The sequence below is a fragment of the Aplosporella prunicola genome (assembly GCF_010093885.1).
Source record: "Aplosporella prunicola CBS 121167 unplaced genomic scaffold K452scaffold_9, whole genome shotgun sequence".
Classification (NCBI taxonomy): Eukaryota; Fungi; Ascomycota; class Dothideomycetes; order Botryosphaeriales; family Aplosporellaceae; genus Aplosporella; species Aplosporella prunicola.
The window spans coordinates 443,817-471,491 of NW_022983537.1; the positions used below are offsets into that span (position 1 = coordinate 443,817).

Below are 27,675 nucleotides of genomic sequence, written 5' to 3' on the forward strand. Positions count from 1 at the left end.
TAATACTACTCTCTTTCTCTTCTAACTATCACCTACTCTAAGTAAATAAATATCTATAAGCCGGTAGGTAGAACGTAATATAATCTCCGCTAGGAAGAACTACTAATCTATCCTTCTAAGCTTAGTTACTAGTTTTAAAGGAATCTAGTTTCTTATTTTGCTGCATTTACTATTTGATATTGACTCTAAAAGCTTCATCACTTACTGTTAAGTAGTTAAGTTTAGTTGTCTAAGAATATAACTATTAAGCTCTATAACCCATTCTTACTTTGCACTACTAAATACTTATATACTATACGCGTTTTCGCGCAAATTTGTCTGGAGTATGCACGGAAATCTCTAATAATCGATTCGCTATCTGACCCCCTGCGCCAGTGCACAGCAAGCATAATTGAATGTATTGTCCTGTCCGTAAGCCCTGTTGAGATTGTTTAGTGTTATACTCCTAGAACCTAATCGCTGGGTTAGCAGAACAAAGTACAGCAAAGCCGGCATGCGTTATGCTGCCTCAATCTCAGAATCATTATTCATGGCCACATCCCATCTAGACCTTATTAGGGCCGATGCGATCCATCTTCATCTTCTTGTTCTTGTCGAAGAGCCTCGTCTAGCTGAGCTCCGTAAAGAAGACTGAAAACGACGACAAAATAAACATCACCGGTAGACGCGTTCTTGAAAACCCAACGAAGGGTGTGGGTTTTGTCGTCGACGTATTTGAGCACGCCGAGGGAGAAGCCCGGTAATCGAAGCGCGAACTCTGCCAACTAATTAGAACACATTCCACACCTTGGCAACCCGGACGGACGGACGTACTGTTGAAGTCGAGGTATGGATTGAAGAAGTCGCCTTGGTAGAGCCGTCCCCGTTCAAAAACAAACTTATCTCTATTGGTCGCATCGAGAAAATGCTTCCTGCGCTTCTCGCTCTCCGCGGGCAAGCCGAGTCTACTCCTGACTGCCGCGCCGTCGCCGTCGGCGCCTTCCGCCAACACCGGGTGCTCATCCACCTCCGGCACATTATGGTGAGCGGAAATCTTCTGGCCGACGCGCAGCACAAACCAGCAGCTCAGCGCCGGGGCGTACAGCCAGGGCTTGTCGGCGTACGCATCACACTCAATTCCCGGATCAATCCAGCGTTTCACGATGCCAAAAGCGTAGTTGAAACCCGGTGGGAGACGATCGCGTACGGGATGCTCGAAGTTAGGGCCCCAGACGCAATGAGTGCCTTGGATATCGGCCTTGGGGACAAAGGAGAAGGCAATGCTGTAGCGGTCTTTTTCGTGGACGGGATCGGCGAAATACGCGCTGCTGGCGGGGGCAGAGAGGGGCAGGCCTTCGTAATCGCGCACGCGAACCTTGATGTTGACGCGCATGTGTTGATTCTCGAACGCCAGGGCGTCGCGGGCGTTCACATCGACGATTCGGTGGGTGGAGACATCGTAGGAAGGGCCTGCGGTGACGCGCAGCTTGTACTTGGACGGAGAGACGGTTCGGCGGGGATTGCGGGGGCGGCCGGCGCCCTGCTCCTCGTCATAGGCTCTGGAGGCGGCCTTGTCGTTCGAGATGTTCTCGCTCGTCGCGTCACTGACGGCCGTAGCGGCTTTCGAGCCGCGCGAGAGCCGCTTGCGCACGGCGCGCTTGACCTTGGAAGCCATGGAATAATGCCGGCTGACGTTGGGGCTGGCGTTACGGGTTATATGAGTCCTCGTACGTCAGCCATCTCCCACGCGTCATACACACGCCCTGTGGCGCAGTCCGCCTGCTTCACTTATGCGCCCCGGGTATCAACATCGTTTTGCATCCCGGCATCGGTGACACGATATGTCTTGGTATCTCGGTCTATCTCGTCTGGGCAAACAAAAACCATTCAACCCTCTATGCTCTTCCCCTCCCACTCCTTCAGCAGCTCGTCCAGCGCCTTCAGCAGCTCGTCCTTGCGCTCCTGTGCGCACCAGCTCCCTTCGATCGCGCCCCGACAGATCCAATCCCAGTCCTTGAGGCTGAGTTGGAATGCCTCCTGCACTGCGCAATAGTTGTCGAGGATGTAGCCACCAAAGTACGCCGGGTCGTCTGAGTTGATGCTGAAGCGGACGCCGGCATCAATGAAGGCACGAATTGGCATCTCGCGCACGTGGCTAATGCCACGCAGCACCACGTTCGACAATGGGCACGTGGTTAATAGGATCTTGTCCCTGGCCACGCGCGCCATGAGCTCCTTGTCTTCGGTGAGGCGACGGCCATGATCGATGCGCTGCGTGCCGAGTTTGTCGAGGCTGTCCGCGATGAACGATGCTGGACCCTCCTCGCCTGCATGCGCAGTACTCTTCAAGCCTAGCTTGCCGGCGCGGAAGAAGAGCTCCTCGAACAGCGTAGGCGGAAAGTCTGCTTCGGATGAGTCGAGTCCAATGCCTGTGACTTGGCCGCCAACGTAGCTGGCCTGGACTGCCTCGTGCTCAAACGTGGCCAGGCAGTCGGCCGGCGGCAGGTGGCGTAGAAAGCAGCAAATGAGCTCGGTAGTGATGCCGAGTTCCCGTTGTGCGCGCTTGCGAGCGGCAGTGAAGCCGTCGAGCACAGTCGCGTAAGCGATTCCCCGGCTCGTGTGCGCCTGGGGGTCGAAGAAGACTTCGGCATGCTGCACGCCATCGGCAGCGGCGTGCTGGAAGTAGTCCCACGCCAGGGCCTCAAAGTCACCGGCTGTCACCAGCGCCGACATGCCGATGTAGTAGTAGTGCAGAAAATCATCGAGTGAGGTGAAGCTGCATCAAACGGGTTAGCGGCTGCAGGGTCTGAAACTGGCATAGGGCTGGTGGGGTCAGTGCGGGGAGGCTTACCGTTGGTAGCGGGCGAGGAGAGCCTCAGGAGAAGCGTAGGCAGGGTCGTCCTGCGGGAGGGTGATGGCATTGCGGCGAGCGAGGGTGAAGAGAACGGCCGGGGTCAGGGCACCCTCGAGGTGGATGTGCTGTTCGCACTTGGGCAGGGCCTTGAGGAAGGCATGGACAGGCGAGTTGCACATCTTCTTCTTGCCGGGCAGCTGCAGGGGCTTGGAGATGCAGAGGGCAGCTTGGCAGTGCTGCCAGAAAAGAAGACAGCCGCTCGCGCCATCAGGTTCCTGCGGTGGCGGAGGGCAAAAAAAAAAAAAAAAAGAAAAGAAAAAAAAGGTGAGTGGTCGGGCGGATCCGAGATACGCCAGTCTGGACCGCGCAAGACGCGGCGGGTCGCCACAATGGCTCGATCACGTGGCGGGCAGCGGGCCGAAAGGTGGTTCTGGTCCACGTGACGGGCGGGCGGTAGCGGAGGAAGCCGAGAGCGTCGTGGAGATCCCGCAGATCCAGCAGAGCAGGGGGGCGCGCGCCGCCGCCAGACTTGAGACTGCCCGTCAACCGCCCGCCTTCTCGGCCCCGAAATCTGCCTCGGCTGGTCGCAAAGCAAAAACGTGGCTCTTGCGGCTACAGCCAAGCCACAGCGTAATGTCGGCATCCCGACCGCGGCTATCGACGCAATTCACCACTATCAACGCCCGAGCCTCAGCGTCTTCCTCGCCCGCCGGACCCTTGCCGGCACGCATGCAGCAAATAGCTCGCTGCAGGCCAAGCCGCCTACAACCCCCCGTCCCCGTGCCTGTTGCCAGGGCTCGCGTGAGCGGTAGCCCTACCTACTGAAGATTCCATTGCCCGAGATCATTTACGCCCGGATGGATCCTGCCGCACCCCAGTTGGAGTGATCGTCGCCCTCAACAAGGCCCTTCTCCCGCCTGCACGCACCACGAGAATCATTGGGCTTCCACGGGGCACCGCATGTTGTGCTCCCTCGTTAATCAACATGCTGCCGACCGTTGAATGGCGGCAAAACCCATTGTGGTGCGTGTGTGCTGGCTGTGGCGCGGCGCGCCACAGCCCGCCCGTCCGCCGCTCTGCTCCTGCTCGTTGCCCCGTGTGGTGTTGACAATCACGTCGATGCCAGAAAGCCACACCCGCGCAGCCCTTCCCACAAGGGGGCATGCAAAATTTTTCGACGGCGCGTCAAGACCAGGCACCCGGACTCGCCCCAGCATCTCGTTATTGCGCCCTCGGGGCTCTTTCCCGCTCCGAGCAGCATATACCGGCCGCTTAGCACACCCGGGTGCCTTACGAGAGCGGACACGAACCGCTGTCGTCGATCACGCCGCGACTCTGGTCTTCTCGGCCAGAAGATCCCACGCCTGGACCATTCGATCTAGCCGGGGTCTACGCGCGCATCTGATAGGTAGGAGCTCTTCCTCTTGTTACCTCCTCCGTCCCGCCACTCTACTCTGCTTGATCACGCGTAAATGCATTCAACCCTTTCGCTCTACCCGGTCGCGGTATCGCAACAGCTTCCATCCCGCACTCACTTTCCTTCCATTTAAGGACAAGGGTCCAATCGCTTCCCTCACCGGCTTTGTCCGGAGTCAGCCGTTGCTGAACATGCGCTGACCTGGCGCCTTGCATGCAGCTGCGGAATTCTGTAGCTACTTCAATTGCAGGATCAGCCCACGACCATTGACCCGCGCAAATCGGCTCTTTCTCGAACTGGTCGCACAATCGACGTGCTTTCCTTGCACAGCCGTCACTTGGCGCGGCCGAGCACCAGGAGAGCTATTCTCGTCGCCTACCGCGCACCATCATCTCACCCCGGCGTCACAAGCTAGCTGCACAGATGTATAGGAGCTGACCAGGGTCTTCCCTTCTCTTCCCGTTGCAGAAAGGCCTCGAGGACTGCTCGCGCCGAGGCGATCCGCTGAGGGATCTCGGTTGGTACCGAGTGCCTGAAAACCCCCCAGGGAGCCACATAGCCGCCCTTGAGGTGGAGCTACCGCTTTTGCAAGATGGAGATACCCTCATCTGCCAACCCCTATCCAAGCCAACAACAGCAATCTCATATCAGTCTCGATTCGTCCTCTGTTTCCTCCAATGCTTCCCCTCAAAACGTAATACCGCCGCCCTCCAGCCTGTTCGGCCTTGGTTCTTCAGTCCGGCCGCCTCATGGATTGCATACTCCCTCGCTCTCGCACCACACCATACCGCGGTCGCCCGGAAATTTCAGCGGGATGAGTACGTACGCCCACTCATATGGCAATGCATCCACCTCGCCCAGCGCCGTTGCTGGCAGTCTCCCCGGTAGTCTCAGCGAACACCCCGAGTCGGCAATGTCAGCCGGCATCTCGCCGACCCACATGTCGGCATCGAGCCTCTCAGCGCAAAAGAGGGCGTATCGGCAAAGAAGAAAAGATCCGAGCTGCGACGCTTGCCGAGAACGCAAGGTCAAGTGTGATGCAACGGAGACCTCCAGCTGCTCGGAATGCTCAAGCAGGAGCGTGAAGTGCCAGTTCACCAAGGAGACGAACCGGCGAATGTCGTCGATTAAGCAGGTGCAAGACCTTCAAAGCCAATTGGCAGACGCGAGACATCAAATCAACCAACTACGCTCCATGCTGCACAACGGCGGCGCCATGGACATTGACCGGCAGAGCATGGATGTCCCGACCCTGAATCTACCCGAGATAGTCCCTAGCCCAGAGCGCAGACACGGCCCTCCTCAGATGGGTAACTTCGACCATGTCCGCAAAAACATCAGAATCTACGGCCGTGGCATATTCAAGGCCCCTCCTCCTTACCGTCAGATTGCTCCGCCCCCGTTGTATCCCTCCAGCAACGTGGCCTTGCCCCCGAGGCAGCTCGCGGACAAGCTCTTGGCGCAATACCACAAATCTGTACATTTTTATGCGCCACTGGTTCATTGGCCTACTTTCCAGACCGAGGTCGACAAAGTGTACACTGCCGGCACCCTCCAGGGAGTTCCCCAAATATGGGTTTCGCTATTTCATGCGATTCTGGCGAACGGGACTCTCCAAACCGCAGAAGGCGACGCCGGGAGACCTGAAAAGGAAGGCAGTACCTATGTGGACATTGCAGCTCGCAGCATCAACATTTGGTCGGATGACCTAACCGTGGACCATGCCAGGACGACTTTACTCATCAGCACCTACATCTTTGAGGTCAGTTTGACCTCAGCAGCCTGGGTCTGGCTGGGGTCTGCCGTTAGAATCGCGCAAGATCTTGGGTTGCATTGTGAGTCGGGGCCATGGCCTGTGATTGAGGGAGAAATGCGCAGAAGGGTCTGGTGGGCAATCTATTCATGGGATAGGTACGACGTGCCTTTGTTCGACGTTTTCTGTCCACACGCTAATACGCCAAAGACTCATGTCACTCGAGGTTGGGAGGCCGTGCCTCATTGATGACGATGATTGCGAAGTCGGCTGGCCTTGTCCGGTAGACGACCGCTTCATCCAGCCGCACGGCATCAACAGACCACCGCCTGGTCATCCCGCGGCGGCTCATCTCGGAACAAACGTATCCACCATCGTCCCTGTCGTGCGCTTTATACTACAGTTGAAAAGGACACTTAAAGCCCGCACGGTCGCACCCGGGACGCTCCAAACGTACGACGACTATTTTCGCTCGATAATGTCATCGTTTCCGGAATCGCACCAGTCCACCTCGGAAAGCTACCTCGACCCGGCGCTGTTGCTATCCGTCTTCACGCTGCAAATAGCGCGTTTCCACCTGTGCAGGCACAACCTCTCCAGCGCTTGTCATCACATTGAGCGGGTAGACGCCTTGAACCGCTGTTTTGCTGTGGCACAGGATACGGTCAAATACATCTCCAGGACCATGCTGTCGCCTACCCAACTCCACGAACAAGCGGGTGATCCGGCCAGTTTCAGGGGTGACACATGGCAGGCCCGCATTACATGCACAACGGAGCGTATGCTGTGTACGCATCTGTGGCGCTGCATCCTCGTCCTTTGTTTCCGCGGCGATTATACGGGCGCCCTAACTTGCGTACGTGTCAATGCCGCCATTGGATCCCTGAGGAAAGTCAATATGGCGTGCGGCCGTAATCTTGCTTTCTTTCTGGACCGTTTAACAGAGCGTGTTCAGAGTGGAAACGGCACGCAAGGTCTGCTGGAGATGGATGAGGAAATGCTAGCGTACGTAAGCGGCGATCTCCAGGGCTGCACAGAAAACTCTTGGGTTTGGGCTGGCAGCGAAACGGGCATCAAGCTCAATACGTCTACAGCTGCTCCCCCGCCATTTGCTACACATGGTGCCTCACAGCAGGAGAACGGGGAAACCTTTGATGAGGGCCCTGCACCGAGAATGAACTGGTTGCTCACGGACACGGAGAACCGAGAGTGGGGGGGCTGGGAACGTGTCGAGAGAATGATTGGACTGCTCATAGAGGAACAGAGAAGGAGCCATGCTCAGCAGCCATCCTATTACCACCAGTCACCGGCAAATCCAGTCAAGAGGTTGCATCTCGCGCCGGAAGCGGTTGCGCCCATCCAGCCACCAGCAGTGGTGCCGCCAGCGCAACCCCATGGATCTTCAGTAAGTACAGGAGGAAGTACCTCGAGAATCAGCATTGCGAATATTATATAGCCGCCGAGGAGCGGCGGTAGAAATCCCGAACCGGCGCCGACGCACTGCAACTTCGACCGAAAGGCGTAAAGGCAGCGAACGGCATTTCTGGAAATCGGCTAGGATTAGGGAACAACATCGAAAGCCTTTTGGGAACCGAGCGGTCGAACCAGCCATTGTCATTTCGATCATACATCATCTCTGGTTTTGCATTGAGTCCTTGGGCAGGCTGGCACATGTGTCTGCGGCATTTCCACGGCGTTCCAGGGCCACAATAGTCTCCTTGCATACACATGTTATTGTCGTGGTGCATTTCTCAGCGAGCGGGTCAGCATTTCGGATTCGGTCGGGGTCTAATGGTAATTTTTGACGGGTGGGGAGCTGGGTTTGGTGTTGCTATGGGACACGGGTACGATTGACGAGCTATGTGTATCATAGAGTGTGCATGAAGCCTTAGCATTTGCTTTTTATTTTCTGCAAGGCGAAGGGAGTGTCTAGGAAGTAGTCGTAGGGAACAATGACTGCGTGATTTTTCTGTGGTTTGCCAGGCGGGTGACGGGATGTTTCTGGAGTGCTGCAAGCAGACCCGCTAGCTGCCGGCCAATTTATCCGAGCTTGCGAGTCCTGTAACGTCGGCAGCTCTTCCCCGCATCTGCCAATCACCAGCTGACAGAGCTTGAGCACAGCGCAGCAGGCGGTCCCGGTCACGGGGATCTTCAGGAACGAGCCCGATCATGATGTGGTGGATGCGCCGGGCCAGGTTTTGAGGCCAAAAGCGGCGAGGCGCAGTATCTCACCATGACAGGTCGTGACTGCCCCACGTCACAGATGACGCAGACATCGCGAAACCAAGCTTCACCAAGCTCAAGCCTAACGTCTGCGCTAGCTTGCTGTCTATTGCTGTCCACACCTTTTCTTGCACCTGCACCTTCCCTCTCCAACTCAGGTGCAAACAACACAACATCACCATGGTACACCTTGCTCAGGTAGTCAACGATCTCCAGGCGCACAAGCCCATCCTCGAGGGCTTGTCCTTCAAGCCTTCCGAGACGGACCAAGACACTGTCACAGCCTCCGTTTATGGCTCCAGGTTCGCTGCCGAGGATCTTCCTAGGCACGACATGCCCGAAAAGGAGATGCCGCGAGAGGTCGCTTACCGTAAGCAATCACAAGTTGTGGAGCAGAGCTAGTCTAATTCCTCTCTCAAGGCATGATCAAGGACGACCTCACGCTTGACGGTACCCCGACCTTGAACCTGGCTTCCTTCGTCACGACCTACATGGAGGAGGAAGCCGAGAAGCTTATGACCGAATGTTTCGCCAAAAACTTCATCGACTATGAGGAGTATCCCGTCTCGGCCGACATCCAGAACCGCTGCGTCTCAATGATAGCCCGCTTGTTCAATGTCCCTACGCATGACGAGAACACAAATGCCATGGGAACCAGCACGATTGGCTCCTCCGAGGCAATTATGTTGGCTGTCCTTGCCATGAAGAAGCGGTGGCAGCAAAAGCGCAAGGCCGAAGGCAAGTCCACCGAGAAGCCTAACATTATCATGAACTCGGCCGTCCAGGTTTGTTGGGAGAAGGCTGCGAGATACTTTGACGTCGAAGAGAAGTACGTCTACTGCACCAAGGACCGCTATGTCATCGATCCTAAAGAGGCCGTCGAGCTCGTGGACGAAAACACGATTGGTATCTGTGCCATCATTGGTACGACGTACACTGGCGAGTATGAGGACGTAAAGGGTATCAACGATCTCTTGGTCGAGAAGAACATCGACTGCCCCATTCATGTCGATGCTGCTAGCGGTGGCTTCGTGGCTCCATTTGTAAAGCCCGAGCTTGAGTGGGATTTCCGTCTCCCTAAGGTCGTGAGTATCAACGTCTCGGGCCACAAGTACGGTCTTGTTTATCCTGGTGTTGGCTGGGTTGTCTGGAGGGATCCCGAATTCTTGCCCAAGGAGCTTATCTTCGTAAGCCGACTGTTTCAGCCTTATCTGGTCGCCTACTGACAGAAACATAGAATATCAACTACCTTGGTGCCGATCAAGCCTCCTTCACACTCAACTTCTCTCGTGGAGCCTCTCAGATCATTGGCCAGTACTATCAGTTGATCCGTCTGGGCAAGCACGGCTACCGTTCCATCATGGGGTGAGGACTTTTTCCACAATTATCTACATCTCCCTACTAACATTCCCTAGCAATCTTACCCACACTGCCGACTACTTAGCTGCTTCTCTGAAACATCTTGGTTTCATCATCATGTCTGAGACTGGTGGCAAAGGCCTCCCTCTGGTTGCTTGCCGCCTTGACCCAAAAGCCGGTAAACACTACGACGAGTTTGCCATCGCCCATCAGTTGCGCGAACGTGGATGGGTGGTGCCAGCATACACCATGGCTCCCCATAGCGAGAAGCTAAAGCTAATGCGCGTCGTGGTGCGCGAGGACTTTTCTCGCAGCAGGTGTGATGCGCTTATCACGGACTTCAAGCTGGCGCTTGAGGTTTTGGATAAGATGGAGCCCCACAAGATCGAGGAGCATAAGGAGCACATGCAAAACCATGGTGCGAGGTCCGGCCGTCGCAGGAGCATGAACCAACACTTTACGGATGAGAAGCACTCACTGCAAGGCCAGACAGGGAAGACGCACGCTGTCTGCTAGGCGCGGTGACGCCCGGTCGAACACCAAGGAAAATCGGAACGTCTGAATGTCTTACGACAAACTTTGAAAGGGCCGTGGCCTATGTAGCTATGGCTTACGATGAGCACGAATACGAAATGATGTCTTATATGCACATGGATTAACTGCTTAGGGAGGAGCGTGAGACCGAAATGCTAAGAAAAAGACCTCCGGAAGGGTAGACAACGAGAAGAAAGTGCGTACGCACTGAATTATGTCCAGGTATTACCTATGCACCCATACAAGGTTCCGGGGCCGAGGCCTTTTTCTATGCTAACAACTAAAGATCTCTTTAGGCTCACTCAACATTCGACTGTCTATGTTTCCCCAAATCTTCAATGTCACCACTCCTGCATATCTGCAAAATCATGCAACATACTTTCTACTTGTATAATTAATATCTTTGTACCTTTGTAAGTATCCTTAAGTATCCTTATACCCTTAGAATCTTACATCTCTATACTTCTATAGGATCTCTACTAATTCTTTGTATTCGTGCCTTCGTATACATTTCTACCGTACTTGGTATCATTTCACCTTTAGATGATTACTTAGAGACTACTAGCCGTAGCATAGTAGTTTATTATAGCTACGTAAGGAATACTCCGTAGGTATGGTACATTTTACTTAGCATATGGTTGAGAGGTAAGCAAGTTATCCGGGACTTTAAACAAAGCACTGGCGTACAAGGCCGGCAGCGGGATAAACGAGAGAACGAAAATATGAGTCTGTTAGATATGCCAAAGGATTCATGGGGGCAGTTTCGCAAGGCATGGAGTATGCTTTAGGAGTCGGAGAGCGCAACAATTAAGTATCTGGTGGGCCGAATGGTGAGTGAGCAAACTGGAGTGAGAATCAGAGAAGAATGGCGTAACAGAGGTGGATAGACTTAAAGCAGTCACTACCTAGTAACGTCATTTTCTACAGCCCTTTCACACTTTACAAATACTTTGGCAACTCTGGCCTTTTGCCTCCGGTCATCCATTCCACTGACCTCCTCGCCGCTCGCCGCTCGCCGCTCGCCGCGACTTCATTTCACCTTCTTCCCTCCGCAAACCAGAAGCGACCATGCCACCGCCGTTTGCAAGTGAGAGGCTTCGAAGACTTCTCAGCCAGATTAGCTGGGATAGACAGTTTGTCTTGGACTGGCTCAAGAGCTCCAAAGTCGCCCCGCACCTCAAGGAGTTCGCCGAGCTCTTCTCCGCGAGCGAAGAGCGCTGCCAGACGTTTGAGCAAAAACTTGCAAAATACGCCTCCGAAGCTCATGAAGGCCACGAAGACCCGATTGCCCACCTTGTCTGGAAGCTAAAATATGCTGTTCAAAAGCAGTACAAAAACAAGGCACTTAAAGACGGCTTTCTGGGCGCCAAAAGCAATGAGCTGCAACACCTCAACTGGAAGGATATCCTTTCACGAAGTGCTATGATGTTGGTTCATCATGGCCAACGAGCTGTAGACAGCCCGTTCAAGGGGCTTGGTCCAGCCGGCCGTGACTGGTGTTTTGAGGTAGCTATCACAACGCTCATCACTGTCCATGAGGATTTGCAGCGCGAGGACTCGCATTTTTTCAGTGACCTCTTCAGCAAGATTCCCCATGTTGAGGGTGTTGCCGATGTAACTGAGGCTGGAGCTGCACAAGAGAATGGGAGTGAAGCCCAGCAGACTGTCAGTGAGCCATCCGCCACTCATGATAATCGGTAAGTGAGCCCTCGATGAATCATCCAAACGGCTCTAACATGAATTACCAGACCTCATTACGATGGATATACGGTGCCACCTGCTGTTTCTCTGATGGGGATCGACGGCGAAGGCGCAAGTCACGACGCACCTGCCTCAGAGAGCCTTTCCACAATGACCTCTGGCAGGTACCCTCAGATCGTTAACCTCACGAGCAGTCCGTTATCTCAAGGTAACACTGGCGATACCACGAACATCGCTACTAGAAAACATAACCATCTTCTACAAGACGACACCATGATCATCACTACCAGAGAACATGATCAGCTTCTACAAGACAAACACGAGCTGCTAAGGGCAAAAATACAACTCCGCCAACGCCTTGAACAGCAACAAACCACCATTGAACAGCTGCAACAGCAGAGCCAACATGAGGAGGCGGAGCATGAGGAGAAGTTACTTCAAACCGTCGACCAGTACAACAAGGTTATCAGGAAGATTAATGAAGAGAACAAACAATACAAAGAGAAAGCGTCCAAGTACAATGCAATAGCTCGGATGGTCAATAGCTCAGGATAACCGGGCGATGACACAAAGAAATTGTTTGTTTGACACGGTACAATTCGAAGAGTAGTCAAGGAGTAACCGCAGATGGACTTGAGACACATTTAAAGAACTACGGACCTTCACGACGGGTATAGGGTTAAAGACAGAGGCATTCTTTGGGCTTCAGCGTTATACTAAATCTCCGTCTTTCTGGAACCTCCATGTCACTGAAGAGTTTTTCGACTGTATTGACCAGCGCCAACTTTTTTTGTTTCAGTTACAACGAAGGAGTTCTGCCCTTGATGCTGCGCTTTCTGTAATCATACATTTTTGCATTGAAGGGCCGGCCTTGTTTTCAGGAAGCAACATGGATCGATTCAGAATCCTGCGATAGAAGCGTAGTTTCTTGTATCATCATCGTCATTATGGAATTCATAGGCAGAGATGCAAATGGGACAGGTGCTGTTCATTGACACTTGAACAGTCAAAGAAATAAAAATTACTATACAAGAAGTCAAAAAACCTCAAAACAACGGAAGAGCACCACTCATCACAGTGTCCATCACGCTTTGCCCTCTCCCATAGGTACTCCTAACCCATGCTTCCCCGAGTAATTACTCATATTCGGCGGCTCCCACCCTTTCAACACATTCTCTTTGACCTCATCCGCAATCCTCCAGACTTCAACGTTAATGGGACGACAAGTTTTTCTCATACGCCTCGACTCCTCAGCTTCATCGAGCAGCCCCTCGCCCTCCTTGACACCGACCCAACCCCACTCGCTAAGGTCGCCTCCAGGACACGTACTCAACGCACACAACAGGTCTTGCTCGGCGAAAAACTCGATGTAGTCATCGGGCTGGGCGGGAGAAGCTTCCATGAAGTACTGTCCACGCTCGTTGAGACCCGTGACCTGGAACACGTTAAGAACATCGTGGACATCAGACTCGTTGAGGCCATGAGGGAGCACGGCACGCACGAGGTTCGAGTGGCAGTGGTAGTTGTACGTGCGGCCAGTGAGCATCTTATTTACTGTATGGACGTGGTAGTCAGTTATTGCCCACTAATTATTTTTGAATCTCCAGCGCAGTTTCGGGCGCTTTTCATATACCAGCCCAAGACTACCGTTGCAGCCAATCTGCTCTCCCTTGAAGGTCAGACATTGTCGAGCCACACTCACCGTAAGGGTCACACCTCGTCCCCAGCAAATCATGGCACCTTCCACCCCATCTACTGGTGCCCTTAGCATCGCCCCAGCGCCCTCTGCCCTCTCTTCCTAGCGTATCCGCCACGATGCCACACAACGGCCGCATATACGGTAAGCAGCTCCACAAGCGGTCGCCAATACTGACATGGCTGGCGTGCAGCTGGCGCGTACGGCTAGCCCAAAAGCGCTCGCGCGGGTTCGCCGCGCTCCAGATGTTCAGGTCACCGACCTGCGGGCCCTCGGGCGTGCTGAGCCGGAAGACGCTGCCTGCCGGGACGTGCCAGGCAGCGCCGCTGCGGGGTGGGATCGTTAGAGTAGTGAGAGGCTCGCGCGCTGAGGGCGTAGTCGCGGTTGATGCGATGCGCGAGTATAGCTCGGTGGGCGGGAACAGGATGCTGCCCGGTGCGGGGAGGTAGGCTGGTTGTGGGGCGGAGGGTTGTCCGGGTGGAACGTTGGCGGCTGAGGACATGGTGGCGGCGGATTGCGCAACGTCTTTGGGATGTGCAATGCTGGGGTGTCTGGGCATTATTATACACAATTTTGCAGTGAGAAGCTCATGACTGAATGCTTCGCGTCATCGGCTTATCTGGAAGATGCCGAAGGAGAGACTATCCGAGAGTAGCCGCGTGGCTGTTCAGGATTCAATTGTGCGGGGAGAGGATGGGGTGAAGTTGGACGTCGGTAACAGACGAGCCCAAAGCGGCAATTGCACAAATCTTAAGCTGTGATTCGCTCTACAGCGACGACCTCGCCCAAATCTTCCCCCCGTCCAGCACCAGCGTGTCGCCATTGACATGCCCGGCGGCCCGGCTGCTCAAAAAGACGACCGCGCCAGCCACATCCTCTGGTTTTCCAAGCCTACCATTCGGATTCGCTTTCTCCAGCTGGCGCACGCCGCCGCTCACCTCCATAAGCCCATTGGCCATTTTGGTGGGGAAGAAGCCAGGGGCAATGCTATTAACCAAAATGTGCCTGGGCCCTAGTTCAACGGCTAAGTTGCGCGCGAGGTGTAGCACGGCCGCTTTGGAAGCGCTGTACGAAAACGTGGCGTTGGCGCCGGTGCTGCCTATGCCAATGCCTGCGACGGAACCAGTAACTATAACCCGAGCAGGGCTGTCGGCTGACGCAGCGACCTCAAGCAGAGGGGCGAACCTGCGACATACATGTTAACAGACATACAGTCAAGACTGGTTACGGACAAATGCTAGGTATAAGGGATCGGACTGGGATATGGGATACCAACACCTACTTTTGTATGGTGTAGAAGACACTCTTTACATTCAAATCAACCACCTTATCAAAGGCAGAGACTGGATGGCTGTCAAATTTCGCGCCCCAAGTTGCACCAGCGTTCGCAAACAAAATATCCACCCTATCCGTATGTTTTTTGACTTCTTCTACTAGACGCTCGATTTCGCTGACGTTGCTGCTGTCAGCCGGCACGGACAGGGCTTCGGCGCCCGGAGACTTGTTGGGCAGAGCGTTCAGAGCAGCGCAAGCTTCCTCGCAGGCCTTAGCTTTGCGTGAAGTGATGAAGACCTTGGAGCAACCGGCCTGGAGCAGACTATCCAAAGACAAGCATGTCAGTTTATGGATGTGTACGCTCGGCCCTGAAAACCTACCCGGAAGCCGCATGCAAGCCTAGACCTCTCGAGCCGCCAGTGACGACGGCCACTTTGCCATCAAGGCGGAAGATGCTCTGGAAGTCTTTGAGCTCCGTGTCTGACTTTGCGCTCATAATGGGCGGTGACCTCAATGCAATGGTTGCTGAGAGAAGAAAGAAGCAGCATGACGAACATATTTCTCTTTCCGAGGGTGCCCTTGGCCCCGTCCCTTACCCCACGTCGATGATGCCACACCCGCGATTTTGCCTCGGCTCTAGCGATGAGACCCTGGCGAGTAGAACCCTCATGCCTATCTGCATCAGAACATGCACTGTCCACCGCAATACGAGCAATCACAGAATGAAAAAAAAAAAAAAAAAAACGGTGCCTGATTATGCGTATCATTGGAAATCAATGCCACCATGCGCTATGGAAAATTGCAAATCAACTTTCGCCTTTTAGCCCTGGAAACGAAAGAGGCCCGCCCTGTATCGGGCATGCACATATATGCCAACACAATATGCAAGGGAATCAAAACGCCATCCTCTACCGCCTCCTAGTTTTGGTCGCCGTTAACCTGTTTCTCCAAATTCGCAATGATGTGATTTTCCGCATCGGGCCCAGAAGAAGGCGCGCCATGCGGCCTCAACGGCGAAATGCCGGGTGCCTCTAAAGTCTGGGACTTGGGACGGAAAGGAATCGGTGTGCTTGGCCTGGAAGACAGGAACTGGAAGATTGTTAGCAAGGCAATGGGCAAAAAGGGTGGCCACAACTGGCTGGACTCACGGACGACGCAGCCGAAAGCAAGGCAATCAAAGAAGCCTGAACAACATCCTCGTGGATGCCAACTCCCCACACCTTCTGGACCGAGTTCGAGGCCTTGCACTCAATGTAGGTAGCAGCCTTGACATGACGACCCTCACCGATCGAGTGCTCCTTGTACTCGTTAACATCGAGGTCGATGCCAAGCTGCTTGAGCGCGTTGGCAAGAGATGAGATGGCACCGTTGCCAGTACCCTTGATGTGGTGTTGCTGGCCGTCAATCTCAATGACGCCGGAGAACATCCGCTTGAGGTTCATGGTGTTCTGGGCCTTGCCAGCCTCAGGGGGTACAGGCGACGCTGAGCGGTCGGTGGTGATATCGTAGTCGATGAGAGTGAACCTCGGGTTCTTCTCGAGATGGTAAGCTTGCTTGAAAAGCTTCGAGATCTCGTTGGGGAGCAACTCGCGACCAAGCATGTCGGTCTCCTTTTGGATGATCTTGGAAAATGCGATTTGAAGACCACGCGGCAAGTCGAGCTCCAACTCGCGCTGGATAATCCAGGCAACTCCGCCCTTGCCACTTTGCGAGTTGACTCTGATGATGGCTTCGTACGTACGACCAATGTCCTTGGGGTCCAAGGGGAGATACGGCACCTGCCAGTGGTTGTCGTCCGTAGCGCCCTCGATCTTGCGCTTCTGGAAACCTTTCTTGATCGCGTCCTGGTGTGATCCACTGAAAGCGCACACAACCAGCTTACCACCGTAAGGCGCCCTGTCATGAACGGGGATCTTGTTACTTTTCTCGACAATGTCGATGACGGACGGGAGATCGGAGAAGTCGACCTTGGGGTGAACGCCCTGAGTGTAAAGATTGAGACCAAGGGTGACGAGGTCAACATTTCCGGTTCTCTCGCCGTTGCCGAAGAGAGTACCTTCTACTCTGTCCGCGCCGGCCATCTGCGCCAATTCTGCCGCAGCAACTGCACACCCGCGATCGTTGTGAGGATGCAAAGAGACACAGATCTTCTCGCGCTCGGAAATGTTCCGGCAGAAGTACTCAATCTGGTCAGCGTAGACGTTGGGGGTTGCCATTTCGACCGTTGCCGGAAGGTTGAAGATGATGGGGTTCTCCTCAGAGGGGCTCCATGCCTCCTTGACAGCCTCGCAGACCTCGATAACGAAGTCGGGGTCCGAGTCAGAGAAAGTCTCGGGAGAGAACTCGTACATCCATTCCGTGCCAGCAGTGCTGGGGTCGTCCTTGGTAATTGACCTGGCGTACTTGGTGCACTCAACAGCCAGAGCCTTGCTCTGCTCGTTGTTCATGTTGAAGACGATCTGCTGGAAACACGGGCTTGTGGCGAGATACAGGTGGAGGATGGCCTTCTTGGCGCCCTTGAGGGAATCGACAGTGCGGCGGATAAGCTCCTTGCGGCACGGCGACAGAACCTGAATGGCGACATCGTCGGGGACTACGCCAGGGGTGTTGATGAGCTTCTGCGTGAAGTCGAAGTCGGTTTGCGACGCGGACGGGAAGGAGACTTCGATTTCCTTGTAGCCAAGCTTGACGAGCATCTGGAAGTAGCGCCACTTCTGGTCACCGTCCTGCAGGCAGCGGTTAATGCCAAGGGTCGCGACAAAGGGCGAGAGGAGTCAGTCATACCATGGGATCCACGAGCGACTGGTTGCCATCGCGGAGATCGGTAGAAAGCCAGCGAGGCGGCTTCTGGAGAGTCTTGCTGGGCCATTGGCGGTCTGGGAGGTGGAGAGGCTTAAAGGCCTTGTACTTGGTTGAGGGGTCTGCGAGCATAGGCATGGTGGTGGTGCGGCAGAAAATTCAGAGGAGAGGATGCGGGAGGAGAGAAAGAGGCGGCTGGTGTAACGACGTCAAAAGTTCAGGACCTATTGACTCACGCGCGCGCCCTACCACGACAGGTCCCGCCCCGCTCGACAAGCGCAACCCCGCGCCGACAGCGGAGCGAGTCAGAGTGGGCCCTTGCAGGCTTGTACGCGCCTACGCACCAACCACAACAGCCAAGTTTGATGCCAAGGTGCTCTCTCTCTCTCTCTCTCTCTACGTAGTACCTACTTATATCGGTTACCGTCGGCTGCCTACAACTTGCTCTCGCGTGCCTGCTTAAGACGCACCACACCCTGCCAATGTCAGATTCATCCATCCGCGGCGTTTTCTCCATGCTTACCTCCTGGACACAGCTGGCAATGAGCGTGCCGTCTTTGCTGAATATTCGTTGCAGGACCAGCCCTCGCCCGTCGCCTGCCCACGGACTTTCCATCTCGGTGAACATCCACTCATCTGCCCGGAAGTTTCGCGGGTTGTGGAAGTAGATTGTGTGGTCCAAACTGACCATCATGCCAATCTCTGGCCGTTCCTCTTTTGCAGCAGTTAGACTCTTTCCCTCCTTCAGCGCCCGTACAACATGGTCGTCCATACCCGGCATCTTTCGCAGTCTTTCCTCGTCCTCGACTAGGAGCCTCTTGACCACGTCCTCATCCACCCCGGGCTTTCCGTCACTTTGCCGACTTGATTGCCAGAGCTTGTGGACCCGCGCTACGGTGCCTATGAAATAACTGTCGGACATGTAAGCCAACGCCGAGAGATGCGCCTGATGCCCGCCTTTCGGCGATATCGTGCCCCGAGCTTTGAGCCATTGCCTCGTCTTTTTAGTATGGGCCTTCGGTGAGTCATCTGCACTGCTTGTTAGCACTCCAAGATGCGCGATGCAAAAGTGCCAATGACGTACTATTCAAGATGTCGATCCTCTGGCTTTGAAATGGCCCCTCCAGGCCCTGTGGCAAGCGCAAGTCTTCTTCCTCGTCCACCGGCCCAGGGATATCTGGCATCGCGGCTGCATGCTCAATCTTCCTGTCCCCTCCGCTGTCTGTCCTCACAAAGCTCAGGGTCGTGGTGAAGATGACCTTGCCCCGCTGCCGAGCCTGTACCGTGCGCGTCGCGAACGAGCGTCCTTCTCGGACGTGCTCGACATGATATATGACGGGTATCTCCGAGTCGCCGGCGAGAACAAAGTAGCAGTGCATCGAGTGCACCGAGAAGTTGTCGGGGACGGTGCGCTGAGCGGCGCTGAGGCACTGGGCGATGATGGCACCGCCATACACGCCCCGAGCTCCCGGAGGATGCCACAGGGGCTGCGTGTTGGTGAACAGGTCCGGGTCGATGTCGGAGAGCTGGGTCAGCTCCAGCACGTTCTCGATGGCCGATACGGACGGATCAATGGGCGGGGGCCTGATGAGAGTCGACATGACGGCGGCGGTGGAGCGGACGGAGCAGTGCACGAGGAGCTGGCGAGATAAGGGCGAGGACGACGCGGCCGAGGTTCACATGGTGACGATGCTTTTTGGCAGCTTGGCTGGGAAGCCGAGGTTGCGGATGATCGCGATGGAGCTAGGTCACGTGGGATTGGCCGAGCACGTCAAAAGGGCAGCGGGCAAGAGGGCTTGAGGAGGATGGTGTAGTTTACCTAGCTGCCGTGGACTGTGGGGTCCGTCTGAACACCGGGGAAGAAATGTCGCGCATCCACGGCAAACGCCCCTTTCGCTGGCCGGATGCGCCGCCGCCTGCGTACCTACCTACCTACCTCTCTCGACCACTCGTGCCCAACGCTCGCTCCAGAACGTCATCAAGCTCAGGGTCTTCGTATTCTTGACCCTGCCCTGCTCCCAGCTGATTACATGAATCCCGACCGGCGCATCCTCCGGCCTCTGTAGATGAGACTACGATAGCCGTTGTCGGCTGCACGACCGTCCCAAGTCGACAAAGACGCTGCTGCCATGTCCTTCACCGACTCCAACCAGGCCGACCTGCAGGCGCAGCTCGTGGCGCTGGACAATGAACTAGAGGTGACTGCCTTCCGCCCTCCCCCGCAAACGCCACCCGTGACGTCCGACGACAAGGCTGACATGCGCTGTACCGACAGGAAGGAGACATCACGCAGAAGGGGTACGCCGGCCCTTGCCTCCCTCTTGCTCCCTCATTGGCCGGTCGCGGCCTGTCGCCGTTGGTCGCCTGCCCCCAGGAGCGCTTGCTAACTTGCGCAAAAGGTACGAGAAGCGCCGTACGCTTCTGCTGTCGCAGTACATGAACCCGCGCCCCATGTCACAGGCCGACACGCTCCAGAATGACCCTCGTACCATGTCCTTCCACGAGGGCTCCCGCACCATGTCTTTCCACGAGGCCGCATTCCGCAACGACGCCTCACGTACCAACTCTTTCGCCTTCAACCAGGGCCCGCCCCAAATACAGTATTCGCCGTCAGAGACTCCGCAACGCGCACAATCGGCCTACATGCCTAACAATGGAGACTTCTACGGCGGTCAGTTGCCGGGACAGATGGCTCCCCCGAGCCAGGTGGGAAGATTCCAGGAGAGACAGCTGGGCGTGAGAAATCCCATGCAGCGACAGTCGTCATATGGGGAGACGAGCTTTGTGCCCCGTCCGCAGACTCCAGAGGCGTACCCGCCGTCTAGAGAGGGGACAATGCTCAACTCAGATTTCGCTTTCAATCCCGCGAATCAGCAAGTCTACAACGACCAGTCTCCTGGTGGCACAAGCCGGCTGAGCACAATGCTCGATTCGCAACAAGGATACTTTTCGGATTTCGCGGGACAGCAAGGATTAGAAGCTCAAAGAGATAGCTATGGGGGCCCAAACCGATATTCGTCCGGAGATGCTTTCTCGCCAACTGCAGCTATACCTCCGCCTATGTTAGGACAGCACGAGCTACCGCCCTCCAGTATCATCGAATGCCAGTTGCCCCTTGAACCACGTGAGGTTCCCTTCGCGATCTACGATCCGCACAATGGAAACTTGCCAATGTCCAAGTTTGACAATATCGGAGCTGTTTTGCGGCATCGTGGCCGTGTTAATGCTAAACAGACTGCGTTTTGGGTGTTGGATTCTAAAGGCAAGGAGACTGCGCAGATTACTTGGGAAAAGCTGGCCAGTAAAGCAGAAAAAGTTGCGCAAGTCATTCGCGACAAGAGCAACCTGTACCGCGGAGATCGCGTGGCTTTGGTCTATCGGGACACCGAAATCATCGACTTCGCGACTGCGCTGCTTGGATGCTTCATTGCCGGAGTAGTGGCCGTACCCATGAACAGTGTTGATGATTACACGAGGCTCAGTCTTCTTTTGACTACTACTCAGGCACATCTGGCACTGACCACAGATAATAACCTGAAGGCTTTCCAAAGAGACATTAGCAATTCCCGTCAAAAGTGGCCTGCCGGAGTCGAGTGGTGGAAAACGAACGAGTTCGGTAGCTACCACCCGAAGAAAAAGGACGAGGTTCCCCCCCTCCAGGTTCCAGACCTGGCGTACATTGAATTTTCTCGCGCCCCGACGGGAGACCTCCGTGGTGTCGTGTTGAGCCACCGCACGATCATGCATCAAATGGCCTGCCTTACGGCCATAACAGCATCGATCAACGCTAGTGAGAACAACGACACCTTCAATCCGAACCTCCGAGACAAGAACGGTCAACTCATTGCGCCGACCCAAAAGAGCGGGACAGGTGAAGTCGTCCTGAGCTACCTTGACCCCCGCTCTGGACCGGGTTTGATTTTGGGCGTCTTGTACGCAGTTTACGGAGGCCATACGACCGTCTCGATGGAGGCCAAGACCGTGGAAACGCCCGGCCTCTATGCTCACTTGATCTCCAAATACCGGACCACAATTATGGTCTCTGACTATCCTGGGTTGAAGCGTGCGGCATACAACTATCAACAAGATCCTATGGCTACTAGAAACTTCAAGAAGAATACGGAGCCCAACTTTTCCTCCGTTAAGATTTGTCTCATAGATACCTTGACATTGGACTGCGAATTCCATGAGGTACTGGCCGACAGATGGCTACGACCAATGAGGAATCCAAGAGCACGAGAATTGGTAGCGCCAATGCTTTGCTTACCGGAGCATGGCGGTATGATCATCTCGGTCAGAGACTGGCTGGGTGGTGAAGAGAGGATGGGATGTCCTTTGAGCATGGAACCCGAGGAGGAGAACCCTGCGGACGAGAAGCAAAACCAAGACAATACGACCTCGAATGGTTACAGTAGCTTGATCGGAGGTGGTGCTGGTACTAGTGGCGCCAACAACAAGAAATCGAGCAGCAGGAAAAGTCGAAATGAACTTAGTGAAGTTCTACTTGACAAGGAAGCTCTAAAGACCAATGAAATCATCGTTGTCGCCATGGGCGATGAAGCAAGAAGGAGGGGCAATGAGCCGGGAACTATCAGAGTCGGCGCGTTTGGGTATCCTATCCCGGATGCCACTCTCGCACTAGTCGACCCTGAAACAAACCTCTTGTGCTCACCATATGCGGTTGGTGAGATTTGGGTAGACTCTCCTTCATTGTCGGGTGGCTTTTGGGCACTACCCAAGCACACCGAAACCATTTTCCATGCACGACCCTACCGATTTGTCGAGGGCAGTCCTACTCCAGTTCTCGTCGAACCAGAGTTCCTTCGCACCGGTCTTCTCGGTTGCATAATTGAGGGGAAAATCTATGTGCTGGGTCTGTATGAAGATCGCATCCGGCAAAGGGTGGAGTGGGTTGAACACGGAGTACAAGAGGCTGAGCACCGTTACTTCTTCGTGCAACACCTTGTGGTTAGCATCATGAAGACGGTGCCAAAGATCTATGATTGGTGAGTGCTGAACTCAATGTTAGCCTTGGAAATGCGGACATCTGCTAATATGTGAAACTAGTTCGGCGTTCGATTCCCACGTCAACAACGAGTATCTCCCCATCATCCTGATAGAGACTCAAGCGGCTTCAACAGCCCCCACAACGACAGGTGGGCCGCCACGGCAACTCGATATTGCCTTTTTGGATTCGCTTTCCGAACGGGTCATGGACCTGCTGTACCAGGAGCATCATCTGCGAGTTTACTGCGTCATGATCACGGCGCCAAATACGCTCCCAAGAGTAGTCAAGAATGGCCGAAGGGAAATTGGCAACATGCTTTGTCGAAAGGGTTTCGACAATGGAGAGCTGCCGTGCGTACACGTCAAGTTCGGTGTAGAAAGAGCCGTCCAAAACCTCCCTGTTGGGGATGATCCTTCTGGTGGCATCTGGTCTCCTCTTTCCACCGCTGCGCGTCAAGAAATTCTCATGTTGCAAGACAAGCAATATTCTGGAGTGGATTACCGCGAGGTTGTCATCGATGACCGGACCTCTACGCCTTTGAATCAATTTACCAACATACACGATCTTCTGCAATGGCGCGTTTCGAGACAAGCTGAAGAGCTATCCTACTGCACGATCGATGGCAGGGGCAAAGAAGGCAAGGGAGTCAACTGGCGCAAACTCGACTTGAAGGTGGCTGGAGTTGCCATGTACCTCAGAAACAAGGTCAAGGTCCAGCCCGGCGACCACCTCGTCCTCATGTATACACATTCGGAAGACTTTGTTTACGCCACCCACGCCTGCTTCTGCCTAGGAGCAATTGCAATTCCTATGCCTATTCTCGACCAGAACCGCCTCAATGAGGATGCACCAGCATTGTTGCACATGGTGGCTGACTTCACCATCAAAGCTATCTTGGTCAACAACGAGGTTGACCATGTGCTCAAACAAAAGCCTGTTTCGCAACACCTCAAGCAGACGGCAACGGCGCTCAAGGTGGGCATGCCCAACGTCTACAATACTTCAAAGCCACCGAAGCAGACTCAAGGTTGTCGGGAATTGGGTCTGACAATCAGACCAGCTTGGGTACAGCCGGGTTATCCAGTGCTGATTTGGACGTACTGGACTCCGGATCAAAGGAGGGTTGCGGTGCAGCTGGGTCATGACACGTTGATGGCGCTGTGCAAAGTGCAGAAGGAGACGTGTCAGATGACGAGTACCAGGCCCGTTCTGGGATGTGTGAGGAGTACAGTCGGTCTGGGCTTCATCCACACTTGTTTAATGGGCATCTTCTTGGGTACGTATCCATGTTCCGCCAGCAAAATATGCATTACTGATGTTCCTTCACAGCCGCTCCTACCTACTTAGTTTCCCCCGTCGATTTCGCGCAGAACCCCAACATCCTTTTCCAGACACTTTCACGGTACAAGATCAAAGACACGTACGCGACAAGTCAAATGTTGGATTTCGCCATGGGTCATCAGGCAGGCAAGGCAAGTGCTTTGCACGAGTTGAAGAACCTGATGATTTCCACCGACGGCAGGCCACGTGTCGACGTTTATCAGAAGGTTCGCCTTCATTTCGCCGCTGCCGGTCTCGAACGCACTGCCATCAACACGATTTACTCGCACGTTCTGAACCCAATGGTGGCATCTCGATCGTACATGTGCATTGAGCCCATCGAGCTCTGGCTCGATATGAACGCTTTACGCCGCGGCCTGGTATTCCCGGTGGATCCAGATGAGGAGCCGTTCAGCCTGCTCGTCCAGGACTCGGGAATGGTGCCCGTGAGCACACAGATCTCGATCGTCAACCCTGAGACCAACCGTCTCTGCCTTAACGGAGAGTTTGGAGAGATCTGGGTGCAATCAGAGGCCAACGCCTATAGTTTCTACGGCTCAAAAGACATGTTCGATGTGGAGCGCTTCAATGGCCGGACTGTCGATGGCGACCCGAATGTCAGGTACATGCGCACTGGCGACTTGGGTTTCCTGCATAACGTCAGCAGGCCCATTGGTCCCGGTGGCACGCTGGTCGAGATGCAGTGCCTCTTCGTCCTGGGCAATGTGGGTGAGACTATGGAGATCAATGGTCTCAGCCATTTCCCTATGGATATTGAATATTCTGTCGAGAGGTGCCATCGCAACATTGTGCCCGGAGGCAGCGCCGTATTCCAAGCCGGTGGTCTCGTCGTTATTGTCGTCGAAGTCTTCCGCAAAAACTTCTTGGCCAGCGTTGTACCCGTTATTGTCAACGCGGTGCTTAACGAACACCATCTCGTTACCGACATTGTTGCTTTCGTCTCCAAGGGCGACTTCCCCCGCTCGCGCTTGGGCGAGAAGCAGCGCGGCAAGGTCCTCGCTACGTGGGTGACCCGCAAGATGCGCACAATCGCACAATTCAGTATCCGTGATCCAGACGGTGCGGACAGCCAACTGACAGAAGTAGCGGAGGAGGGTGGTCACATTCCGGGCATGCAGAGCCGACAGATGAGCATGATGGGCCCGCCGCCGGGCACAGCGGGCAACGGGTCGGTCAAGGGCCCCAGCTCGCTGCGCAAGGTAACGAGCGCATCGGCATTGCCAGACCCATCGACCCCAGGTCCGCTCGGCGTGCCGATGTCAGGTGGCGGATACCCGGGAATGGCGCCGCCTACGAGTGCATCGAGCAGCAGCTTCCAGCTGCCACCGTTGCCGCCAGGCGTCGTCGAGATGCCGGCACAACCCTACGACAACAGCATCCCCGAGCTGCCGACGCCAGAGCCAGACGACATGCTCACACCGACGAACAACTACGTAGGCGGCAACAGCAACCACATGCTGGGCGCGGGCCTGCTGCCGCACCTGCAGCCAGCCGGACCCGGCACTGGAATGACGGACTACAGTCCCGTGGACATGCAAGGCGTGTTTGATGCGAATAGCATGGCCACGTCGGGCAACACGTCTATCCAGCCGTCACGACGGCCAAGCTACGACATGGCGGGCCCCGGGGCGGGCGGGCCGCCGCGCACGCCGACGCACTACCCGGGCGTCGATGATGAGAGCAGCAGCACCAGCGCTGGTGGTGCGGGTAGCAGCATCTACACGCAACAGCAGTATCAGCAGCAACAACAGCACCCACCGGAGCCCAGCTATGCCAGCAAGCCCTTCCTGCAAGTCGACCATGTCGATGACTCCCACGAGCCATTCGACATCCAGGTCACAAGCCCCGGGCTGCGCGTTGCGAATCGCGCGAGCACCGACTCCAGTGTAATAAGCTGGCCGCAGGAGGCTATCGACATGATGAACCTGAACTCACCGCCGAGGAACCGCGAGGATTGAAGGAGAACACAAAGACGATAATGATGCTGGGCTGGTTGGTGGACGGACGGTGGGGATACGGGCGGAAGTGGTACGGACGCAAGAGACGGACGTCGGGACACAGGGATTGAGGAAAGAAAGGAAGGGGAATGGAATACGGGAGTGGGGTCAAGAGGAGCACGCAATGTGTATCAGCCGCAATTTTTCGGCAATCTTTTTGTGATTTCTTCACTTGGGAGGGGCGCACACACGCTCCCGCACATACAATCAAGGGTCTTGGCTGTTGTTGTTGACATTGCTGGCGGCGCACGAGCACGCCGGGAGGAGCAAGCGAGGACTTGGGGCTCGTTTGGCTTGTACAGGGCGGCCGGCGCATACGAGCCCGAGCCAGTGCCGAGGCTGAGGCCGAGCGCCGCAGGGCGCTGCTGACTAGGTTAAGGATAGATGACGCTGTCATTCTTTGGGCCTGACTCCGCGCCGCATGGATTAGAAACAGATTCCCCATGACGGGGGACCGGTGGAGGACGGTTGAGTCAAAGGTATGTATGTAGGTAGGTCGAATCAAGTCGAGCTACCTAGGTTGAGCTGAGGCAGGTCGAGTCGTCAAGTCCGAGGTGGTGGTGGTGCGTGGGGGCAAGCAACATGGTGATGGTTAGGGTGGTGGCGTGGTATTATTGTCGGATTTGTTGTCGGGTTTGGAAAAAGAGTCGGATGTAAAGGCGTGCCAAGACCTGCCGCTAATTGCTATCATGATGAAGGACTTGGGAGGAGAAGAATTACCGTGCCCCACGACCAGATGGAGGTGCTCGTGCAGTGCGGAGAGGGAGAAGGATAGAGACAAAGCGTGAAGTTCCTGAAGAGGACGAGGACCGAAATAGCAACAAGCAAGCAACCGTGAGGGTGGCGCGACAGTCTGGAGACTTGAAGATAAGCAGGCGGGGGAATGGAGATGAAACGAAAGATGGCGGCAACGACTGCCTGATTGGCAGCGAGCGGCGGGATTGGAGGTTGGATGCATGCAGATGAGCTGCGCCGTACCGTGACGATGGCGCCAGAATCTCCAGGCTGGAAACCCCAGGCGCCGCAACGGGAAATGGCGACAGACAAGGTGAGAGCAATGCGAACCTTGCGACCACGTTGCCCCGGGGTGACAACCGTCCGACACCACCCAGCGCCGATCGGGATGCGCTAGCTGTGGCGGAGGACTCTCCGTGCCGGCGTGATACGTGCGTAGGGCAATTTACTCCCATATTTCCTCATTCATGCGCCCCGGCGGGCGGAGCCTATGCAGACCCGCGGGCGGAGAAGAAGCGATGCATGCTTTCTCCGCCCGGAAGCGACATGCCGGCCTGGCGCCGGTTGGGTGCGGGCGGCGCCCCAGGCTGATTAGTTATTGGCACTCACTGTGGAGGTGGCAAGCAAGGGGAGAGTGCGAGAGAGATAAAAGGGCGGATTGGCCCCATGGGCTGCGATACAATAGACGGGAAGCGTTCAGGCTCGGGACGCAGGTGCAGCAGCGGCATCTTGATCGGAGCCAGCCGAGGCGACAAAGGGCAATGATTGGTGGACAAGCGGGACGGCACTTTCCAAAGTAGGAAGAAGATGGGCGTTTCGAAAGACGAGGGGCGTTTTTTTCTGCCCGCCCGTCGCAGGTAGAGACGACGATTAGCAAGTGGGACTGGTTGCTATGGGGTGCAATGCGTGTGTGGATGCTTGGAGGTAGACAAACAAACGGTGCAAACACACATGGAAACGACAGTCGACATGAAGACGACGGGCGTCAATTCTCTTCTCTTCCA

At 55.2% G+C, this 27,675-nt stretch overlaps 11 protein-coding genes across 11 annotated transcripts; 4 read left to right on the top strand and 7 right to left on the bottom strand.

Moving 5' to 3' along the window:
* Positions 1-231: 231 nt before the first annotated feature.
* K452DRAFT_268677 (uncharacterized protein) lies at positions 232-1,654 on the bottom strand (the record flags this gene model as incomplete). The annotated part of the gene is made up of 2 exons (XM_033538902.1): positions 232-757; positions 814-1,654. The coding sequence occupies 2 exons, from the start codon at positions 1,652-1,654 to the stop codon at positions 555-557; spliced, it is 1,044 nt and encodes a 347-aa protein (XP_033398998.1). The 3' UTR covers positions 232-554.
* Positions 1,655-1,774: 120 nt separating this feature from the next.
* Positions 1,775-3,155, bottom strand: K452DRAFT_317460 (uncharacterized protein). The gene is made up of 2 exons (XM_033544065.1): positions 2,831-3,155; positions 1,775-2,755 (listed from the first exon to the last, which is right to left on the bottom strand). Exons 1-2 carry the CDS (start codon positions 3,010-3,012, stop codon positions 1,867-1,869), a joined length of 1,071 nt encoding a protein of 356 aa, XP_033398999.1. The 5' UTR covers positions 3,013-3,155; the 3' UTR covers positions 1,775-1,866.
* Positions 3,156-5,064: 1,909 nt separating this feature from the next.
* Positions 5,065-7,459, top strand: K452DRAFT_224991 (uncharacterized protein; the record flags this gene model as incomplete). Its single annotated transcript, XM_033536724.1, has 2 exons — positions 5,065-6,161; positions 6,214-7,459. 2 exons carry the CDS (start codon positions 5,065-5,067, stop codon positions 7,457-7,459), a joined length of 2,343 nt encoding a protein of 780 aa, XP_033399000.1.
* An 827-nt stretch (positions 7,460-8,286) lies between these two features.
* K452DRAFT_268685 (uncharacterized protein) lies at positions 8,287-10,235 on the top strand. Its single transcript, XM_033538903.1, has 4 exons — positions 8,287-8,596; positions 8,647-9,413; positions 9,464-9,591; positions 9,642-10,235. The coding sequence occupies exons 1-4, from the start codon at positions 8,407-8,409 to the stop codon at positions 10,099-10,101; spliced, it is 1,545 nt and encodes a 514-aa protein (XP_033399001.1). The 5' UTR covers positions 8,287-8,406; the 3' UTR covers positions 10,102-10,235.
* Positions 10,236-10,802: 567 nt separating this feature from the next.
* Positions 10,803-12,375, top strand: K452DRAFT_317463 (uncharacterized protein; the record flags this gene model as incomplete). Its single annotated transcript, XM_033544066.1, has 2 exons — positions 10,803-11,816; positions 11,868-12,375. The coding sequence occupies exons 1-2, from the start codon at positions 11,188-11,190 to the stop codon at positions 12,373-12,375; spliced, it is 1,137 nt and encodes a 378-aa protein (XP_033399002.1). The 5' UTR covers positions 10,803-11,187.
* A 529-nt stretch (positions 12,376-12,904) lies between these two features.
* On the bottom strand, positions 12,905-14,018 carry K452DRAFT_297049 (uncharacterized protein; the record flags this gene model as incomplete). The annotated part of the gene is made up of 2 exons (XM_033541979.1): positions 12,905-13,374; positions 13,523-14,018. 2 exons carry the CDS (start codon positions 14,016-14,018, stop codon positions 12,905-12,907), a joined length of 966 nt encoding a protein of 321 aa, XP_033399003.1.
* Positions 14,019-14,283: 265 nt separating this feature from the next.
* K452DRAFT_225020 (uncharacterized protein) lies at positions 14,284-15,287 on the bottom strand (the record flags this gene model as incomplete). The annotated part of the gene is made up of 3 exons (XM_033536725.1): positions 14,284-14,701; positions 14,799-15,113; positions 15,172-15,287. 3 exons carry the CDS (start codon positions 15,285-15,287, stop codon positions 14,284-14,286), a joined length of 849 nt encoding a protein of 282 aa, XP_033399004.1.
* A 466-nt stretch (positions 15,288-15,753) lies between these two features.
* K452DRAFT_168853 (uncharacterized protein) lies at positions 15,754-17,790 on the bottom strand. Its single transcript, XM_033535769.1, has 2 exons — positions 17,576-17,790; positions 15,754-17,517 (listed from the first exon to the last, which is right to left on the bottom strand). Exons 1-2 carry the CDS (start codon positions 17,726-17,728, stop codon positions 15,892-15,894), a joined length of 1,779 nt encoding a protein of 592 aa, XP_033399005.1. The 5' UTR covers positions 17,729-17,790; the 3' UTR covers positions 15,754-15,891.
* Positions 17,791-17,963: 173 nt separating this feature from the next.
* Positions 17,964-19,385, bottom strand: K452DRAFT_286121 (uncharacterized protein). The gene is made up of 3 exons (XM_033540234.1): positions 18,675-19,385; positions 18,114-18,619; positions 17,964-18,066 (listed from the first exon to the last, which is right to left on the bottom strand). The coding sequence occupies exons 1-3, from the start codon at positions 19,189-19,191 to the stop codon at positions 18,025-18,027; spliced, it is 1,065 nt and encodes a 354-aa protein (XP_033399006.1). The 5' UTR covers positions 19,192-19,385; the 3' UTR covers positions 17,964-18,024.
* A 334-nt stretch (positions 19,386-19,719) lies between these two features.
* On the top strand, positions 19,720-25,897 carry K452DRAFT_297053 (uncharacterized protein; the record flags this gene model as incomplete). The annotated part of the gene is made up of 5 exons (XM_033541980.1): positions 19,720-19,788; positions 19,866-19,888; positions 19,990-22,596; positions 22,658-23,874; positions 23,928-25,897. The coding sequence occupies 5 exons, from the start codon at positions 19,720-19,722 to the stop codon at positions 25,895-25,897; spliced, it is 5,886 nt and encodes a 1,961-aa protein (XP_033399007.1).
* A 378-nt stretch (positions 25,898-26,275) lies between these two features.
* On the bottom strand, positions 26,276-27,160 carry K452DRAFT_168797 (uncharacterized protein). The gene has a single exon (XM_033535768.1). It carries the CDS (start codon positions 27,124-27,126, stop codon positions 26,653-26,655), a length of 474 nt encoding a protein of 157 aa, XP_033399008.1. The 5' UTR covers positions 27,127-27,160; the 3' UTR covers positions 26,276-26,652.
* Positions 27,161-27,675: the final 515 nt, after the last annotated feature.